We start from the raw sequence: 21386 nt of genomic DNA, 5'->3' as shown, positions 1-21386 counted from the left end.
GGAATGCCAAAAATAGCCAAGCAGTGCGCTTGGCTATTTTTGGAAGTCCTATTGAAATGAATGGGAAGCGCACCGCTAAAGCATGGGCACAGCTTCATTCTCTTCTATGGGGCTTAAGGAGAAATTTGAGACCGCGCTGGGGTATTTTCAACACTCCCATAGAAATGAATGGAGGGCAGACGTGCATGAGGTCAAAGATAAGAAGCTGTCAGCTGAGCTGCCTGATGGAGCAAAGTAAAAATACACCATCTGATACTAGAGAATCTAAAGACTGTACAGAGAAAGGGGCTCAACATTTTTAATAAAGACCGATTGAAAAAGTGATTTTTAGCTCAAAATGAATACAATGCAGTAATAAAAAGAACCCCTCCCCCCAGAGCTGTCCATAGCCTTGAAAGATAGACCATCAATACTTGATTTGTTGAGTTATTCTACCCCTAGCACCCCCTGCCAGTCAGCTGAAAACTTGAATGCGACTAAGCTGCAGTCAGTTGCAGTATACAGAGCTGATGTGTCTTTTTAAACCATAAAGGAGAGGTGGAACTTTGTGGCCCCTTCATTTAGCTGATTGATGCAGGTTCAACCGCCAACAATCAGACTAGTGTTTGATGTTGTTGGTATTTCCACTCTCAATACCGTTACCAATCAGTTTTTAAGTAGGTCAGAAGTTAATAGGTGTGGCCTATGACCTTTACTAAGTTAGGGCTCATGCACACAACCGTATGTATTTTGCTGTCCTCCAAACAAGGTTTCACAAAAAAAAAAAAGGGTGACATCCATGTTACATCCATATTTTTTGCGGATCCATTGTAACATTGGCTGTCCTTGTCTGCAAAATGAACAAGTATAGGACATGTACTATTTGTTTATGGAACGGACTTGTGGACATATGGCATGCACAAGGAGTCATTTCAGTTTTTTTAGAGGCCCCATAGAAATAAATAGTTCCGCATATGGGCCACAAAAAATTCTAAATAAATGGTATGGACACAGACAAAAAATAAATTTGTGTGCATGAGCCCTTAGGCTGCGAGCATTAGGTAAAAAAGTACTTACTCCCAGACAACCCCTTTATGTTCAGTTGAAGCCCATATTATTATACAATTCTTTCTTTATATACATTTCCAACTAAAGCATCATTTACTATCCTAACCTATGGACTCCTCTTTTTTATGTTTGTGGCGGCACTTATTCAAGTTGAACTGATAAGCTGCAATGTATTGAAAAAAATGGTTCATTGGGCAAAACGACTGCATCAAAATAGGCAACAGGAAACATCGATGTCACACAAGCTCAAGAAATGCACGTGTCTAGTATACTGTCTGTTCCAATTTATTCAGTTCTGCAGATACCAGGGGCAGAGGCTGCGGGAGGAGGGGAGGAAAGGCTTCTTTACTTCCATCTTTTCCATAGGAATATCTATACATCCACACCATTCTCCTTGGCCCAACTCTACTGTATCTCTTGCAAAATTCAAAGCTCAGTTATTATACTAGAGTTTATCTAGCAATGGTAATAGTCACAATATATTTACCTATAAAAATCACGTGAGACCACCCGGGGTGTCCAGATAAAAGAGGTGGGATTGGCAGAACATCAGCTGACACTGATGAGCAGCACCATATTACGCAACGTTCGTAAAAAAATGAGCCAGAGCTTTAAGAAAATAAAATTATTCAGTAAATGTATAATTGACGTGACTGTGTATTTACAGCTTAATTGACAGTGGTGTGTGAAGCTGTGTGTATGGATATCATGAGTTTATGATGGATCTCATTCACATTCGGTGAATATTCTAATGTCTGGTGAGTGTCATGACCAAGATGGATCTTATGAACACATGATGGTAGCAAGAGCTCATGATAAATCTCATAATTGTGCGTTGGCTCCACTAAGTATGGTGATTTCATGAACAGGCGAAGCAAGATTATGATGATAGTCTTGGGCATGATCCTGAGTATGGTGGATCTAATGAACATTTGAAAGTTTGGTGGATCTCCTTAAAGGATGGTGGCAAGATAAGTTTCATGAACATTCTGTGGATCCTATGGGAGTCTGGTGGATCTCATGAACATTCGGTGGATTTTATTAAAGTTTGTTCGATCTCATGAACATATGATGGGTCTCATGAACATTGAGCAGATATGAAAGTTTGATAGATCTCTGTATGTGTGGCATTGTGAATTTGGTGGATATAGTGGTTTTTGCCCAATTTATGGTGGGTCTCGTGAGTGTATGGTAAAACTTATAAATCTATTTAGTCTATATGATAAACATTTAAACATCGTATTCATAAATTTAATGTGTTAAAGCTAGTTGATATACGACCTTCTTCAAAACTCATTGTCCAGTCACTGTCTTCAGGTGCCATACAGATATTCCATCATGCCACCAGATGACACTAAAATGATACCTTTCTAGTATAAAGGCCCAGGCATGTTGCTGGACTAGGTACGTAGATCTCTGTAGAGAGGTTGAAAAGAGGAACCATTGAACACTCTTCTGGTTGACCTTTATTTTTGGGCTGTATTCAGATGACCATCGTGCAGCTGCATTTTACCAGTGATCTGACTTCAGTTCGTCTGAACCTTGGAAGATCCGGTGTTGCGGCTGCGATACGGACAAATGCGGCCTTACAATGTCAAGTATGAAGGAAAGGACATGTTGTGGGGCTGTTCCCAGTTTAGGCAGCTGACGTGTTTATTATTGTGGGGGAAAGGAACTTGTCTATTTGTGCATTTGACCAACCAAAATAGCACCGTGTGTTGACAGCTTTACTGGAGTCATGTTCTGACAAGAGATTCTGCTATTGGAGCTTACATGCCCATATTATGGGACCTAGCACACAGAGTTCTCGATGCCTTGAATTTTTGTAACTAAAACAGTTGCCTCTTGGTTATGGTTGCTTTAATAGAAAAAGTATTCCACATATAAATGGTCCAGAGTGCAAATCTTTTTTAATTTTGTCCCTTTCCTGTAGCATATCCATTTTCAGCTAATTTGGCAAACCCCATGGTGCGAACCCACCATGACTGGACGGACGTAGGCAGCATTTACTGGCTGAAGGCTTTTGCACTTAAAGAATGCGTTCTTACTATGTACTGAATAACTCACCAGTTATCATCTTATATTTTACAGTTTGGGATGCGTCCGCTGTGATAGTGGAGTCCGAGAACTATAACGTGCGACAGCTTGAATTTGAAGGTAACATCATCCTGTCATAACTATGGTTATATTGATTAATGCTTGCATTGTTTTCAGTGGTTTTCTGGTCTTTCGGTAATGATGACCGAAAGCCAATATGTGGGCGTCAGACACCGAGCACCCCCACCTACTTTGAATGGATTCGGAAGCTCCGTTCAAAGTGTTGTGGCCATGCTGGGATACTGCATCTCACCTCCCATTCACTTGAATTGTACTCCAGAGCTGCATTCACAATTCTGCAGGCTTCAGAAATTATTTTTTTTTCCTACTAAAATATTTAAGGATAGGTATTGGGTAATAAATGTGTGATGTGGAAGCCCCACCACTGAAACCCAAAACATCTCTAAAATACAAGTCTGCTGCAAAGAGGAGTTTAAATAGAGCAGTGGTCAAGCATCTGTGTTGTCACTCCAGGGGCGGATTGGCCATAGTCTACAGGTAATTTTTTACCAGTGGGCCGATGCCCATAGGGCCTCCTAAGCCCTCTTCACTGCCGCTGACTGGGTACATACTACTGGGGGAACTATAGGGGGTCATTATTAAAGGAAGTCCAGGCAACATGCTGAAGGTAGGGCTGGCCTGGTGTTGTGGCCACCTCACCTCCAGAGCTCACTGCTCCATATCCATATTAGAGACAACTGGAGGAGAACAGAATATGGCAGCTATTGATGGCCACCACAGAGGGACAGCTTCTGGGAGGGTATTCTGTGCTGCACTGGGGTATTTAGTTCAGTGGGATGGTATGTTGTGCTGCACTGTGGTATTACTGACCCTGACAACTTGTGTTGCCCCAACTTAAATCAATTTGGACCCACCTACAACATTGGGACCACTTTTAGTTGTTTTTCCAGGGCCGCTTTAAGATCCCAGTCCGCCTCTGGGTCACTCCATTCAAAGTAATCTGAACATGTAAATGTTTCCGTACATAACAAGAATGCAGATAAACAGGGGTTTGTCAAACATGTTGTCATTAGCAACCAGCAGAATTATAAATGCAGCTCTGGAGTATGACACTGAGACACAGTGCGCAGTGTGTCTCTCCAGTATTGATGATGATTTGGTTCAGGCATATTGCATATTGTGACAGCCCCTCTTGCTTAGGAAACATTTTTTACAAGTGGAGGTCCGATTCCCTATACTGTTAACCCCTGCCTCACTCAGGAGAGACCAAATAGGCAGAAGGAGCATAGCACTGAGCGGCATTGGAGCCTCAAGTTGTGTATGTGCGTTATATAAGGCTTATCTGCACTATGTATGAGCGAAAATCAGCATTGACATCTACTGACACCATATTCAGGATAATTTATTACGAGACATAATTCAGCCACTAGGAAATCAATATCCGTCCTCTTTCCTAAGTGCTTCCTAGCACCGTGTGGACATAGACTATCCCTTCTGTGTCAGAGTGCCAAAGAGTTTCCTGCAGTAAAATAACAAAAATCACCAATCAACAGAAGTTCTTGAATTGCTGCCCCTGCCCTTTTAATATCGGCCATATTGGTTGTTGTCTAGCTTTCCGCCAATATGTGTGTGGATTTTCTGCTCAGATTTTTGGTAATGCCGTGCTAAGGATATGAGATTTCCAAAACTTCATCTGCACAGTGCAGACATTTTCCAAGCGGTGCTGATTTTGAAATCTCCAGCATGTCAATTGTTTGTGCGGATTTTCAGTGCAACGCAAAAGGCGAAAAATTGAGAAAATCCAAGTCAAAATACACGTGTGACTCCTGTAGATTCTGGGGCAGATACAGTGCAGAAAATCTGCATAAACTACACTGCTGTGTGCATGTACCCTTAGCCCTTAGAGGACCTTGCAATTTTCCATTTTTGCGCTTTTGTTTTCCCACTACCCGTCTTCCCAGAGCCTTTTTTTTCTTTTTTTCTGTTTAGCCTTATGGGGCTTATTTTTTGCAGAACAAGTTGTACTTTCTATTGGCACTATTTAATATTGCATATGATGCAGTGGAGAGCTGTAAAAAAAAAAATTCCAAATGGGGTGGCATTGGAAATAAATGCAATTCTGACAGTTTTATTGGGGGGGGGAGGGGGGGTTCTTACAGCATTCTCTATGTGGTTAAATTGACATGTTATCCTCATTCTCCAGGTCAGTACAGTTACAACGATACCACACTTGTATAGTTTTTCTTGTGTTTTAATACTGCAAAAAAATGAAATAAAAACCTTGAAAACATTTTTTTTTTTTTCATCGCCATATTCTAACCCCTATAACTTTTTTGTAGTTGTGTACAGAGCTGAGGGAGGGCTCGTTTTTTGCAGGGTGATCTGAAGTTTTCAGTAATAAAATTTTGAATTGTGTGTGACTTTGATCACTTTTGATTAAAAAAAATTTCACATGTGGCGATGCCCATGATGTGTATTTTTATTTATTTATTGGTTATGTATTTTGATTTTGAAGAAAGGGGGGTGATTTGAACTTTATTTTTTTAAACTTTTTTTTTAGTCACCCTTGATGACTATAACTGGCAATCAGTAATTGCCCATTGTGTTCTGTGATGACTGTATAGCCATCATAGAACACTACATTTACAATATAACAATACAGTGCTGCCACCTGCTGGCCTGTATTGGTATATTCTAGTAATAGCTACCGAAGCCTGCTTGAGGCTTACGGCTATTACTATGAGGTAACCGGTTCCCCAATCTCAGCTGGGGAACGCTGTTACAGGTTCAGGAGCACGTGGCTCCTACTTCCAGACCACTCAGATGCCGTGGTCACATTTGATGGCTTATCCTTAGGATAGGATGCAATCCGTATCAGATCGGCGGGGGGTGGACTGCTGTTTGAAGAGAACGCGGTGCTTCATTGTTTACCTGCTGGCCGTCGATATCGTAGTGGTGAGCAGGTGTAATTGCAGTTCCGCTGTCCCATTCACTTCAATGGGACAGTTCCTTCTTATTCAACTGAATAGGGATTGAAGTGAATGGGACGGCGGAACTGTAATTATACCTGCTCACCGCTTCCATGTTGATGGTGAGCGCTGTAGCTCTACCTTAATGGCAGAGGCAGATTGGCCATAGACCCTACAGGGAAATTTCCCGGTGGGCCGATGCCCAGGGAGCCACTCAAGCCCTCTTGATGGTTGCAGGCCAGGTACATAATGATCTGATAATCAGTGGCCACAGGTGCCCTCCTGAACTCAACTGTATTGCTGTCCTCATGATGGTGATACAGTTGAATACTGTGGTTGGGGCTGTATTCTGTGCTGCACTACAGTATTGCAGGCCCTGCCTTCTTCTGTTGTCCCTGCCTACTTGTTTTGTCCCGTCTTCTGTCAGTTTGGACCCACCAACAACATGGGGCCACTTTTAATTTTTTTTTTTTTCAGGGCCACTTTTAAGTTCTCAATCCGCCCCTGCCTAATGGAGATTTAAATGTTGGGAGGCATCTATGCTTGAGGCTCCTGTGCAACTTTGAAATTATTACCACACCTGTGCACTGCCCCTTTTATAATATTGCTATTTTTGTATGTGGTAAGGGACATCTGGTCCCCTCAGGCATCGGGGCCTAGCTGTGACTGTAAGCTTTGCACTTACTGTATGCTGGCAGGATAGACCTTGCATCCTTGCGTGCTGGCCCTTTAAAAATCCGGATAGCCAAGGCCTGCTTACCTGTGCACTGACAGCCGCAGGATGCACAGTCACTGTTCTGGAGTTATTAATTCATACATACACTTGAGGAAACCTTCAGCCTATTTTGGTTGTCTCCTTGCAGTACAATTCCTCTATGTCAGCAGGGATATAACGGCAAGGACAGGCCGCCTTTCGCAGACACATTACACAGTTCTGCCGGATAACCCTGGATAAACCGCTCTACACTCCAGGGACCTGGTCGCATCATTATAGGACGAGGTCTGGAGCTTGTTTAATGCTGTTGTTTTATTATCAGATTTGAATATTTGAGAATTAAACAGAGGGGTCATTTTTAGCAATGCAAAATCTGTAACCGGGCCCCACACCTAGCATGTGCCATTTATAATTCCTGTACCTTTTTGTATGTCAGATGGGCGTTTAAAGGGAATGTGTCATCAGAAAATGACCTGCTATTTAAATCGCTTTTGTATGTTTAACATATTTGTTAAATAATTCTTGATGATGTTATTTTTTTCCAATTTTTTTATATTTAAAATAAAACCAAAAATCCTGCAGTTTTGGCACTGACCACTATGTCTAATAATTGGCATCACATCTTGGTCTGTACAGATCACTTTATTGCAGTTAACTCATTCTAATCCTGCCTGTAATGATATCACCTCTGTGTATAGATAAGACCGGATCCACCATTCACAATAGGTGATTGTCGGAGCTTATCTATTCTTTCCTTGCACAGGTCACAGATCATGCCTAGAAAACGCTACCATAGAAGACACTGAGGTCCCCTCCTGACCAGTGTGTCTATGGCCCATGGGGCTGCAGTAAAGCAATTTTTTTTAATGCTGTTTAAATGCTGTTAAGAACAGCACAGGCAAGATGGCTGCCCCCATAATTATGTTCAGGAAATAAAAAATAAAAAAAATCTACAATCAGAAAATTTATAAGAAATAAGAAAAAAAGAATGTGTGTTACTATTTGGTTTTAACTGGCAGATACAATTTTTGGTGACACATTTCCTTTAAGCCGCTTCGGCAACAGGGTGGGACTGGTAACAATGAGCCCCCTATAGCCAGACCCCTAAACAACAATACATTGCCATGGGAATTGTATATGAGATTGTCTTCTGAACAACATTTTATTTTGCTTGTTAAAACATCACAACCGAATGATCAAAATCACACAGAGCATCATTTAATCCCTTCAAGACCTCCACTGAACATGTACGGCGGAAGACCAGTGTTTAAATATGGCGCCTGCTCGCACGTGCAGTGGGCGCCATAGCCGCCGAGTTTCTACTGTTTAAAACAGAGGAGACCCGCGGCCTTATGGCTGATTTTTATATTTTTTTTTCCTGTTCAGATGCCGTTGTCCAATGTGACCATGGCATCAAAGCAGTCCGGAAGCGGAAGCTCCCCAATAATAAAAAAATTCAATAAATTTAAACGGAAAAATAAAAAAATACTATGGGAAGGCGGGGAGTGAAAAACGAAAACGCAAAAATGGAAAATCGCAGGGTCCTAGGGTTAAAAGGATTAAAGGACATTTGGTAATTTTAAAAGGGTTGTCCCATATGGACGAGCCAAGAAGGCGCCCACCTACTCACGAACCTATACTTTTTTGGTCAGTAAGGAAGGAAGGTTATTTCCCAGTCTGGACCTGAGCATGTTAGTGGGCTGCCTGATTGGGTCTCCTGAACGGTGAGTTCTAGGTTAGTATAAATTTCGGGGTAGATTGATCATCTCCACTCTGAAAATTCATGGTCTCTTTATGTTGACATTGCTGCCATTGAAATGGTTTCTTTGGGGTGTTACCTAAATTCTGTGGTTTAGCTAACCTGTGTAAGGAAGAGAATCTCTATAGTAGTTGTAGTCTCGACTTTGGTCTTTTCTAACTTCCTTCGGGTCCATCCACTGAGGTCCCAATCGGATGTGCTCCTGTGTTACATGCACCCGCACATTTGGTTAGGACCTCAGCAGAAGAGCCTGCAGTCAGAAAGGGAGGTCATCTGTTCACAGCCAAGATTGCGGCGTTGACTGTGTGATGGAAGGGTAAGCTCTGCTGAACGTTTCTTCCTTCCACAGGTTAGCTGAACCAGAGAACTTGGGTAAAGCCCTGAAGAAACTGTTTCAGTTCTACAGGATTCAGAATCCCTTTAATTACACGTGTGATTGGGGCCCTCGTGTTCTAATGACGGGGAATGTTACTCTGATCTTGTCTTCTTGTATATATTGGGTCAGCTGATGAAATGATTCATTGTCTTTTCTAATGACTATTCCTATGATTCCTTGCAGCGGCAATCCTCACCTGCAACTACAGGTTAGAAAAAGATCAAGTCATCCGGTTGGAATGGAAGAAGGTGGCTCTTAATGGCGACGTCTCCTTTGTCTTTTTTAATAACTCACTGGCAGGTAAAGCTGTGACATCTCCTACAAACTTTTTACAAATCAAATTGAGTCCGAATTCTAGCGCACATACCAAATTTCTTAAAATTCTGGCTCATAGCAATAGTTGGTATAGAGTCTGTTTTAGGACTTCATCTAAGGGCGGCATCAAAGGGATTTCACATCTTCACCTTCAGAATCCGCACACACAGAGTATGGATTTAATTGTGCAAATTGCTTCACCATAGTAGCACCAACAGTGACTGCCCATGACGTGCAGGTAGTATACAGGTGTGAGATACAGTCTTGGGGCAATAGAGAGGTCATTGAATGCAAGGTTAGGGCAGGCGGAATTCAAGCAGTATGGTTGCACAAATGTGGGTCCAGGTGGGAAGTAATCCAGAAACGCCAAATCCAGATGCAGCAAACCAATATATTCGCCTTTGCCTCAGCTATAAGGTTCCTAGGTTCTGCAATGTGAAGGTAGCAACGGCTCGTATATATTAGGGGGGCTGGATTGTAATTATTTTGTACAAATTCTCTAGGTAAGATTTATGATTACCCTGCAGCAGAATTGTTGCGCCAAAAATGAGCAGAAAAATGTGTTACTTTTTGTCCTTCTCCACCATGGTAGCAATAAAAAATTAAAAAAAAGTGGGCAAGGCATGGCCAGGAAGGCCAAAGCCTAAGTGGTCCAAAACATTTACCATTACTTATTCCAGTTTTCTGGCACAAGTAGTACCTGCAACCTACGTCAGCCCTCAGCTGGCATAGTTTACAGATTCTGGCACACAGACCGGCCAAGTTGCACCCGAATTATTAAGAGGCATAATAATTTTGGTGCATCTAGCATCACTGTGTTCAACTTCAAGATCATGATTGGCATTAGAAACAGCAGTCTTGGTAAATCTTTCCCACTCTTGTTAAGTATTAGTAGTGGTCAGGCTGCAGCAGTGGGTGTTAGAAAGCTCCACTGCAGCAGGGAGCACAGGGGAAGGTCAACCATTGGATCATGTAAATGACTGGCATCTTGACTTTCTTGATATGGAAATCTGGCAGCTCATGATGTGGACGTTGTGGCAGACTTTTCAAATTTAAAGCTTAAAAGGGGCTGTCCCATCTGGATATTTATGGCATATCCCAATATGTCCGATAAGTGTGGGTACCACATCTAGGACCTGCTCCTATCTCAAGAATGAATGCCTCGTCTTGAGCCACCATGAATGGAGAAGTAGCCATGCTTGCACAGATCTCTCTATTCACTTGTATGAGGCTTCTGAAAATAACTGACTGCACTTACTTGATCATTTTTGGAAGCTCTGGAGAGAGCAGAAGGTCCCAGAGGTTGGACTTGCAACTGTCAGACATTTATGGTATATCCACAGGATATGCCATAAATGTATAGATTCGAATACCTCTTTAAATCTTCCAGTAAAAAACACCCCTGTGTTTACAGCTTCCGAGAGCTGTCCCTGCCCCGCTCACCTACCTGGCGGTCCGGACCGACCTCCCACTGCCTTCTTTCTGGCATGTCCAACCACTGGGTCTGCTCTGTCTCCACGAAGGCTGCGGCTTGTTTGCCGGCTTGGTCTCTCCGCCTGTGCTTGTAGGGCATGAGTGCACATTTCCTTTGGCTCTTAAAAGGACCAGCGTGCACCCTTTACCAGCCAACAGCTGGCAGCCCTGGGGTACGGGCACTTTTCCCTGTGGGAAGGTGCCTGAGAAATAGATTGTCTAGCTTGCTAGTTCCTGCAAAGGTGTGCTTGTTTAACAACTTCTGCTCATTTAATAGATTCTGACCCTTCGCTGCCTGCCCTGACCCTGGACTGTTAATGTATTGCACATACTCTGTCTGCCCTGACCTTGGCATGTCCCTAAGATCCTACCTGACCTCTTAGGACTCTGCACCAGTATCTTTGACCCCTATGGTTCAGCTGTTAACCACACAAAGACTACTCCAGGAGGTAGCAGCCTGGTGGCTCCACAGCAAAGAAGTCCAGATCTCTTTATAAGGGTTAAAGGATAAACACCAGGGGACTGCCAGGATAACACCCTTAGTTAAATCTGCCCAAGGTCAAATCTGTTGATTGACACCATGTTACAGTACAACATAACCCTTTACTCTGTGCACATTATCACCATTTCTTAACTGTATTCCATCCCCTAGATTAAGAATGACTCCTCAACTAAGCCCAGGACTGAGAGCCATCTTCAATATCTGCTTCTATCTTCATGGATGGATCCTCATTTGCCTGTTCTTTGCATGGGTGGTCCATCCCTGCCCTTTATCTTCATGAGAGGAGCATCCCTGCCCTTTATCTTCGTGGGCAGAGAATGTCTTCCAAGTTTTTTGACCTGGCTCCTTTGTAAATTATTGATTGTGACCACCACAGTTAGATCTGTTAGGAGATGATACTCTGGGCACAGAGAAGGGAGGGTATTTTTTGACTACCGATGCAGACAGGGGTATAGCACAAATAAATCATTGCAATAGTGTTCCACTGCATATGTTTCAGAGCAGAAGTCACATTTTCTTACAAAACTACGGCTTTATAACAAAGGTTTATGGAGGACTTGTACCTAAATCAGGGCATCAGCAAGCTAAATACAGTCCTACTATACATTTACCTGACTTCTAAATAGGAAGTTAGACAGAAACCAAGTTTTTTTTTTTAACAGAGAGCAGTTGGTGGTAGTATGAGTTCCTCTGGGCTGCTAAAGAAGAATTTTTCTTTCTAGTGCCATAGTATATATCACCTGATCACCATCGGCGTTGCTGATTTGCCTAGAAGAATCACCCTGGATGTCCTAGTAGAAACAGCTTCAAAGTTGGGAATTTAAAAAAGTTTTAAAAAATTGAGACCTGCTGACTTGTGTTGTACTCGCTCTTACACATTCTTTGCATTTATTCTTTGCCAACAGCTGATTTACAGAAGCGAGCAGAGATGATAGGCCCCAGTGTCTGGTTCAAGAACCTCAGCAGAGGAGATTCAGGACAATATCGCTGTGAAGTCAGCGCACCTCAAGACAGGAAGAACTTCCAAGAAATCATCATTAATTTAGATGTTTTAGGTGAGTGCAATCTGTACTGTATTTTGTGACCTGGATTTATACAAAAATACAGCAGTAAGAAGAGAGTGGTTTCAGTCAGCCAAATCTCTATCCCCATTCTCTTCTTTCTGGCAACTGGTTGCTGGAGAGACAGATTGCCTGACAATTGCATGTAACGTTGGTGGTTGTTGTGCAAGTACAACCCAAGCAACCAGATAGAAAGTATGGGTTCCTTGGGACATACCCAAACAGGAGAACCATCTGAGACAGCATATTGGAGAGTCTACAAAAAGCAAGGGGCCATAATTAGTGTTCATCATAAATATGTCAATAATTTGACAAGCCTTTTTCCTGCTTGGCTGCCATGACAGACTGTGCCAAGATCCTGTTCCTTAAGAAGATGGGTCGGCACTGCGGTTTGCACGTGGTGCACGTGTCCAGGGAAGGCACCCCACTAGTATATAGCGAAGAAGGATCGGCACTCCTTTTCGTGATGATATGAAGAGACGTTTATTCAAGGCATAATAGCATCATCAGTGACTAGTTTCGGCTCAAGCCTGAGCCTTTTTCAAACTGCAATGGGAGGATTGTAACTTTACTCCAGTGGCTTCTATTCTAGGAAGACCCCACCAACACCATTACCATCTCTTTTTATCACCTTGGTCAGTCGACCATTAATTGACATTCATCTAATGTATATGACCACCTGACATCCTAGCTCCAGCACTGGTCATTCCTCCATACTCTTTGCCTTATTGTATGGCTGTATGTATATCTTGTGCAGCCACCACCAATGGAGAACATAAAATTGGAACCTTTTACTCTCTCGTCAGTCGAGGTCCTGGAATCTGAGCATCTCCGCCACTAACTGCATATTTCATCTACTGACAAAAACATTTTATTAGAAGACCCTGTAGGGGTCCTCTAGGAATAAAGACTTTAAGTGGTATCCAGAGGGTTTTGTTCATCCCCCCCCCCCCCCCTTTCTGTGAACTGTGATACTAGACAGAGCCCATGGACACCCTTTTTTTTTCGTAATCCTAGACAGACCATGATATTAAAGAAATCCCTGGGGAAAGATTCCAGGGATGGTATTGAATGAATGGATTTCTGTGAGCGCAAGTAACATGTGTGATTTCTGGAGACCACACTGAAATGCCCTGGGGTGTAAGTATCATTTCCTGCAATTCTTAACATGTTATTGTTTGGGGTCCAGATGGTTGAAGACACTGAGTGCTGGAATAGCAAAGGTTTCTCTCGGATCCATTCAGGAGTGGTGAAGATGGTACACATTGGAGTCTGTGGTCTGTCTTCTCCTAAGAGAAATTAAGACCCAATCCTAAGTGCCCTGGACCCCAGTGAAATGACAGCACTGATAACAACAACAAAAAAACAACAACAAAAAAACATTTTATTCCTCTTGCAACAGCAGTATAGATCTGATAATGATGTTGGGGTTTGCGCCCAGCCTCATGGTACAGGTCTGTGCTGCCAGTCTATAGAGCTCCAGCTGCTGCGTGTTGTGACCGCAGTCACCTCTGCGTTCTTTGCTCAGCATTCCTAAGAGGAGAAGGGCAGAGCCATAGTAACCCACCACACTCCTACCAAGGCTGGTTTCATGAAGAGGGGCCGGGACGTTATTACTGTTTCTAGTCGTGCCGCACTATGCCCTCTAGTGGCCCATGCCATCATAAATTACAGAAGAGAATGACCACCCCCCGATTAGTTTGAGGGTCTAGTTTTGCCTGAGAAACCGTGAGGACCTACATGTGTAAGCTGACCCTGAGCTCCGAGAACCTTCATCTCGAAGACCTCTACAGCCAAGAAAGCACCTTTAGGCAAGGGCTACAGGTCGACGGCTGTCGCGGCCAGGATCGCTAAGTAGTGGTGATCCCCTAGAAATGAATGGGATTGCCGCGGCAGTCGCAAGAAACCAAACACGGCTGGATTTCTTGCAACTGCTGCGGCGATCCCATTCATTTCTATTAGATCACCACTGCTCATTGATCCTGGCCGCGTCAGATGTCGCGTGACCAGTGTTGCCCCGTAGCCTTTGCCTGATCACCAAAGTGCTTTAGAGAGAAGGAAGTCAGAAGGTCCAGAATCTACATGGCTGTGCACTGGGGTCAGTCAGCAAGGTATTCTGCACGTTTATGGTAGAGAGACTTTGCTGCTGTGAGAGAGAACACTGCTAGCACACCCTTTCACACTTTAAAATGGTTTGGCCAGCTATATCTTATATCTGCATCCCTCAGTCCCAGAAATTGCAGACACATTTAACAAGAACCTTATTGATGCCTATAGTTCTTTAGAGACTTTAGAAAGAGTGGGAGAAGGAGTACTCCAACCCTCATCATTGCTACTGTTTATAAATTGCTATTGGGGACAGATTACTATGTGTTACATGCTTTGGAACTGTGACCTGCTAATGCCATATCTGACCGCTGAGCAGCATGTGATCACTGAGACCACTAAGTGGCTGCAGCTGTCAAATGTTGGCGGCTTGTAACAAAAAAAGTGCCGCTTTGCCTGGTTCAAAGAGGTGAGTATTGCTTTTTTTATTTTATTTTTTACAATGGTCACTCTTAGGAAGCAGCAGATTCAGAAAAAAATGAAACCAAGCGCTTGCCTTCTTAAAGATATATGGTTAAAAGGGTTGTCCAGAATTTGAAAAACGTGGCTGCTTTCTTCCAGAAACAGCTCCACACCTGTTGATAGGTTGTTTTGTGTATTGCAGCTCTATTGACGTGAGTAGGACTGAACTATAATACTAAAGATGGGCAGGTAAAATGCCGTTTTTCTAATAGTGACCAATCCCTTTAAGTGTGTAATGCTCTAGGACCTAAGGCAGCACCTGCTTTACTTAATAGTTAGCCCACCCCTGGATCCATAGGGTTAGTTAGAGGGGGGGGGGGGGGGGGGGAGTAGAAGCACCTTATCTGCTTAACTTTAGAAAATGTGGAGTTATTAAAAGTGTCCACCTTTCCCACATGGTGTCTACAAACAGGAGTAGTTGCAGCGATATTATTTGTGTCCAGGTAACGCGTTTCGGACTATCGCTTTGTTTTTTAACTCATCTCTGCTACATCTGTGTATTATTTGGATACAGCAGGTTGTAAACTCGGCAGAGATTTTCCAGGAAAGGACCCGCCATTAAACCCATAGTGTCTCTTGTATGTTTTCTGTATTTGACACCGTACAACTGTGCTGCTCCAGCTTTAAAAGGCCTGAAATGTTTTAAAGCTTTTCCTTGTCTTAAAGTATGTGAGATGTAATCTGGTTTTATTCCTCAGGTTGGCAACTTTCCCTTTTGTTTCTTATCCAGGAAAATCTTTATTTTTTTATTTTTTATTTTTTTTAATCTCCCTTCTAACATTCTGGACAAGCAAATATAATCATTCCTGGAAATGGTTTCCGACAGTTGTTTGCAATCTGTGTGTCTCTCCAGCTGTGGTGAAAATACGACTCCCATCCTGTAATATCTGGCTTTCAGAGCATGCCGAGAGCTGCAGTAGTGCTTGTAGTCCTATATGCCGGAGGCGTGTTATAGAGCAGAAGGAGCTGAGCAGATTGATGTATAGTTGGGTGGGAAAAGATTCGGTATAACTTAATTTTTCATAATTCATTCATATAAATCCGCGATTCATCCATGCTTAGGAGTCCAGTGGGCGGTCCTAATAAGTGTCTTACAGCAGCGGTCCCCAACCGCCGGGCCGCGGCCCAGGACCGGGCCCTGGAGGATTGTTAGCCGGGCCGCGGCGATCAGGGCAGTCTTTAACGCTGTACTATGGAAGCGCTTCATTAGTACAGAAGGACCAGGAAGCGGTGAAGGATCTGTACTCACCACTTCCCGGTCCTCGGCTCGGCTATCGGCTGTGCAGGGCTGCGCACTGCGCGAGGTCTCTTTGACCTGACGCTGTGCGCCGCTATACACAGCCGACAGCAGAATGAAGAGGATCGCGATGGTGACTAGGAGCAGGAGAGGTAAGTGTTTTTTTTATTTTATTTGCAATGAGGGCTGATGGCTGACCTGGGGGACATGGGGCTGACATGAGTGGCTTATGGCTGACATGAGGGGCTAATGGGGGGCTTATGGCTGACATGAGGGGCTAATGGCTGACATGAGGGGCTAATGGGGGCTTATGGCTGACATGAGGGGCTAATGGGGGCTTATGGCTGACATGAGGGGCTAATGGGGGGCTTATGGCTGACATGGGGGGCTTATGGCTGACATGAGGGGCTAATGGGGGGCTTATGGCTGGCATGAGGGGCTAATGGGGGGCTTATGGCTGACATGAGGCGCTAATGGGGGGCTTATGGCTGACATGAGGGGCTAATGGAGGGCTTATGGCTGACATGAGGGGCTAATGGGGGGCTTATGGCTGACATGAGGGGCTAATTGGGGGGTTTATGGCTGACATTGGGGGGTTTATGGCTGACATTGGGGGGTTTATGGCTGACATTGGGGAGGTTTATGGCTGACATTGGGGGCTGATAGATGGCTAAAGGTTTGGGGGTTGATCTGAGGTCTGATTAACATTGGGGGTCTGATTGCTGGTCTGACCTGAGGTGTAATGAAAAATATTTTTTTCTTATTGTTCTCCTCTAAAACTAGGTGCATCTTATAGGGCGAAAAATACGGTACAGTGCAGCAGAGACCATAGTCAGTTTATATAGTCGTTATATAGTGTTATATATTTTAATATGCACCTTGTGTTTTGTTATGCGCATGAATCAGTCAGCCCCCTCCCTGGGAAAATTGTCTTGCATGAAACCGGTCCTTGGTGCAAAAAAGGTTGGGGACCACTGTCTTACAGCCTGTATGACTGTGTATACAAAGATGGCTGTCAATCATGGATAGGACCGCCCACTGGACTCCTACGCATAGATTTAAAAGGAAAAAATTTGCTAGTTTTGTCGGAAAATATTCAGCCTCTCAATCTGCTCAGCTCAGCATAGATCAGACACCATGTTCAACGTGGAAGGTTGCCTCTAAGAAAGAAAGGTTTCAGATGTGATATGGTTATTTCAACCACACCATAAATGTATGTGATTCTCTTGAATTACTGAACTGATATATATGGTGTAATACCAGGAATGTGAGGCATCCCTTGCTGAATCAGTGTCTGCACTGAGCTCGTGTCAGTGTACGCACAGAGCTTAGTCTTTGGACACACTTGCTGGCTGAACTGTGAATGCAGCTCTGAAGTACGATACAGGCTAACTCAGGATCTATAGTGTAGTGTACGTTACTCAACTATGTGTACTTATACGTTACTCAACTATGTGGACTATTTCTGTATGTATACAGACCCGTGGTGTCCAAAAGGAGTGATAACGCCAAGACGGGTCCATAGTAACTGCCTGACAATGCTCTATTCAATTATAGTTGTCAGCCAACAATCTGCTTCTTGTACAGTGACCCCTTCCAAAAAACACATCACCCTGAAGAGCACTCCATTACATAATGGTAATGCTGGCAGTTACTACAGAAAGGAAGTCACCTATCTTCCTTCCTCGGAACGGGAAATACAAGATAAATTGAACAAAAACTAGATTTAAATTATGGGTAATTCAAGCATGTGAAGATTTAAAGTGCACACATCTCCTGCCTTCCGCAGAAACAGCCAGATTGTGGGATAGGATACACACTTGACATTTATAGCCTAATGGCGCATACATCTGTGAAGCCCTAAGAATCATTTTGTGGGGAAAGTTGAAATAATCTGAAAATTATTCGTTTTTCTATGGAGTTTCCCTTGATAATTATTGCATAACCAACAATTCCCTAATATTGAATTTCTAAGGGCTCATGCACAGGCAAAGGCACTGGCTCCTCCTCACCCTGACAATACTAACCCTTATTGGGCAGACTAGGTGGGCCAAATGGTTCTTATCTGCCGAAACATTCTATGTTTCTTCCACTGCTTCTTATGGGAACATGGCTCTCACCAGGCACTTTAGTCACTGCAACTGGTCACACCTACAGCCATCTCTTTTGCTAATGAGACCGCTGCTCCACAACCCAGGAAGGGACCTACTCAGGCCTAGTTTTTGGCCTGGTCTTTTGTGGACTCCTGGATGGGGGATCTGTTATGCCCTGGAGCAAGAGTCCTTTAGAGCATGGACGTTTGTGGAGATTTGCATCTATTGCTACTATGCAAACTATCAACTCCCTACTTTATTGCACTTTCAAGGGTTAACTTTCACTGTGATTTATGCTGTTGCTTACACTTATACTGTTTTATATTGTTGAACTCCGTTTATGTCTTTTATTGTAATAAATCCTGTTCATTTGCACTGTTATTGCACTATGCTGTGAAAAGGGTTGATAGTCAGCTAGCTAATACTGAGAGACTTTGGGACTTTCTACCTATGCACTGAGAAGATAGTACATGTCCACTGTTACTGTAAGAGAATATGCAGAGCTAAGTTTTGGAGGGAAGAAAACAGACACTGACCTTTTGACTGTCTAGTTAACGTTGTTTACGTCATCCCCATTGACTTGTATTGAGGCACTACAGAAGTCTGCGGCGGACTTGAATTGTAACATTGTTTCTGTTAGGCTGTGCTTCTTCAGCTTCACTCCTCCCACTAGAAAATTGTAGTTTAGTTAAAAACTGTATAAAAGGACAGCAGTCAGAGCCCATAGTTGTCTGCAGGGGACCAGTGTTCATTAGGAGAGCCTCTGCCACAGACCCTGGGTTACCAGCTCTTTGACTAGGGAGCCAGTTGTACAACTGAGCCACCAGCCCTTTGGCCAGCGTATCAGCCTTTTAAGAACGGGACTTCTAGCTCAGGCCTTTCCCATACCTCCCAACATTTTGGACGGTCAATGGGGGACACTTGTGGTTCATTATGTGACAGATCCATTTTCCTGCATACATATACACTTCAATAGTTTTCTTTTATATAGTAGCGCAAAAATTATCTGAGAATAAACATTTCTAAAATCCAAATTGTATCAAATAATGAAATAATATACAAGGCAGGCTCTAATACATAAGACAGGAACCAAACACTCTCTGGATCAATATTGTAAATTGTAAATCTATACCCCAGATCAAAAAGAGGGACATTTAAGGAGCAAAGAAGGACAGAGGGACTTGGGTCTAAAGGAGGGAATGTCCCTGTAAAAGAGGGCCAATTGAGAGGTCTGCTTTCCTCAGCATGCAAACATCTATCAGAGGGGTCTCGTGTACTCACTTGTACTCTTTTACTGCAGCAAGCCTTTATCTAGTGCTCACCCCCAGCAGGGGGCTAAGTCATACAAAGGAACGTGGCTTTGGACCGGCCCTTATGTCTGAGACGAGTCCTTCATAATCCTAACATCAAACAAAGGATAACACATCTCCTGTTTTGCTTATTCTCTTTAGAGCAGAGTATTGTTCCAATTGGGGTATGATCACTTCATCTAGTGGCCGGATCATGCCATTACAATACATTAAAGTCATGTAAATTAAGCAGGGCTAGCACTATCCTAATTTTTTCATTACTTTCGGGGAGAGGTGTTCTTCTTTAAGGTGGATGTGCTCCCCCAACACCTTACAAGCTGCTACATGTATATGGGGTACAAAGGCTGCTCTTACCCTCTGGTTTTGGAACATGAAGTGTGCCAAAAAGTCTCTCTGTTCCATACGACGCATCATAATTGTGGGTGGGTGGCATATTTTGAATTGGGGTCTATCATGGTCTTGTGCAGCCCCCAGCCGGTGATGTAATAACATATGGCTCTGCAGGGTGCCATATTTGTACTTTTATCTATTGTTTTCCTGCTGATGGTTTACAGACACAAAGCTCAGTGTAATTTTCTCTATATCCAGCCTAAAATAAATATTTATGCTGCCAGCTGCTTGTTCTCGAGCTGGAGAGGAAGCCATTCTCTAAAAATAAAAAGGGGGTATATTTTATTGAAAATCTAAACATACCAAGCTGATGAATGCTGCGCCATTTTTCATTGGGAGCCTGCAGAGAGATCACAGGAGCGGCCTTCATTTATCTTCTAGGTCTTTTCTAAATGTTATTTTCAGATGAACAAATATTTTCTTTCGGAGGAGCATCCTGGGCTAAAGAAATAGCGTGGATAGAGGACTGCATGATGGGAAATGGTTCCATTACTGGACGTTGGCATACAGTTTAGCTCTGTTCCTTAAAGCATAGGTTTACATTTAGGCGCCATCTTAAAGCATGAAAAATTAGGTATATTTTTTGTAACTTTTTTATGAATTCTGAGCGGCAGTCTGCCTGATATTTCTCTATTATCCTGATTTTGTGTTGAGTTCTTCTTTTCTGTAAACTCCCATCTCCCATCATTCCTTACTGGTTCAGAGTCTGCACAGAGATTTGCATTCTTGGATGTGTAGTTTCTGCACCAGATATTACAACCCAAGAGCTAAGGTAATAATGTATCTGCCTGAATACAGTGCAACTTAGTTATAGGAGTCAGGGGTGAGTCTGTCAGCACAATGTTGACGGATTCTAAGTAGCAACCAGCAGGATTCTGAATATTTGAATGTGAATGATTCCACTTAAAAGGGTTTTCCGAGATTTTTTCTTTTTTTTTTACTGATGACCTATCCTCTGGAAAATTCATCAGTATATGATCTGTGGGTGTCCGGGACCCGGGACCCCCGCCGATGAGCTGTTTTGAGAGGGCAGCGGTGCTACAGTAAGTGCCACTGCCTTCTCGCAGCTTACCAAGCACAGCATCGTACATTGTATGGTGGCTTGGTACTGCTCCTAGGCCACGTGATCGATGAACGTGTCGTCACTCGGCCTAGGAAAAGCAGCTGATTGGCAGGGGCCCTGGGTGTCGGACCCTCAACGATGAGTAAAAAAATCTCTAAAAGCGTTTTGGCCCAATGGCTTCCGTTACAAGATTTCTCAAGAGCAGCACAGTTTATTTTCAGCCTCATTGCCTCCTTCCTGTAGATTGTATTGCACAATATGTTCACATGATGCCAGTACTCTTCTGACTTTATTTCCTCTTTATATAAGCTTTTATATAAGCTATTTTAGCCAACCCACTCCATGCAGCTACTAGCCTATTCAGGTTCTTACTCCTGGCTTTTCTGTGCTCAGAGATCTTGGCTGCAAGAGGATGATGGGTCCAAGAATGATAGGACTCCACCATCTATC

At 43.3% G+C, this 21386-nt stretch overlaps 1 protein-coding gene across 1 annotated transcript in view; it reads left to right on the top strand.

The window, feature by feature from the left end:
- The window catches only part of JAM2 (junctional adhesion molecule 2), a 113011-nt gene that overhangs the window by 68331 nt on the left and 23294 nt on the right, over window positions 1-21386 (top strand). The window contains exons 2-4 of the mRNA XM_040423212.1: window positions 3139-3204; window positions 9108-9224; window positions 12120-12269. Of these exons, the coding sequence (XP_040279146.1) occupies window positions 3139-3204; window positions 9108-9224; window positions 12120-12269 (333 nt within the window). The remainder of the gene's footprint in view (window positions 1-3138; window positions 3205-9107; window positions 9225-12119; window positions 12270-21386) is intronic.

This window comes from Bufo bufo, chromosome 3, assembly GCF_905171765.1.
Source record: "Bufo bufo chromosome 3, aBufBuf1.1, whole genome shotgun sequence".
In the NCBI taxonomy this organism is placed as follows: domain Eukaryota; kingdom Metazoa; phylum Chordata; class Amphibia; order Anura; family Bufonidae; genus Bufo; species Bufo bufo.
The sequence above is the reverse complement of the archived record's forward strand: the minus strand, read 5'-3'. Positions and strand labels throughout refer to the sequence as shown.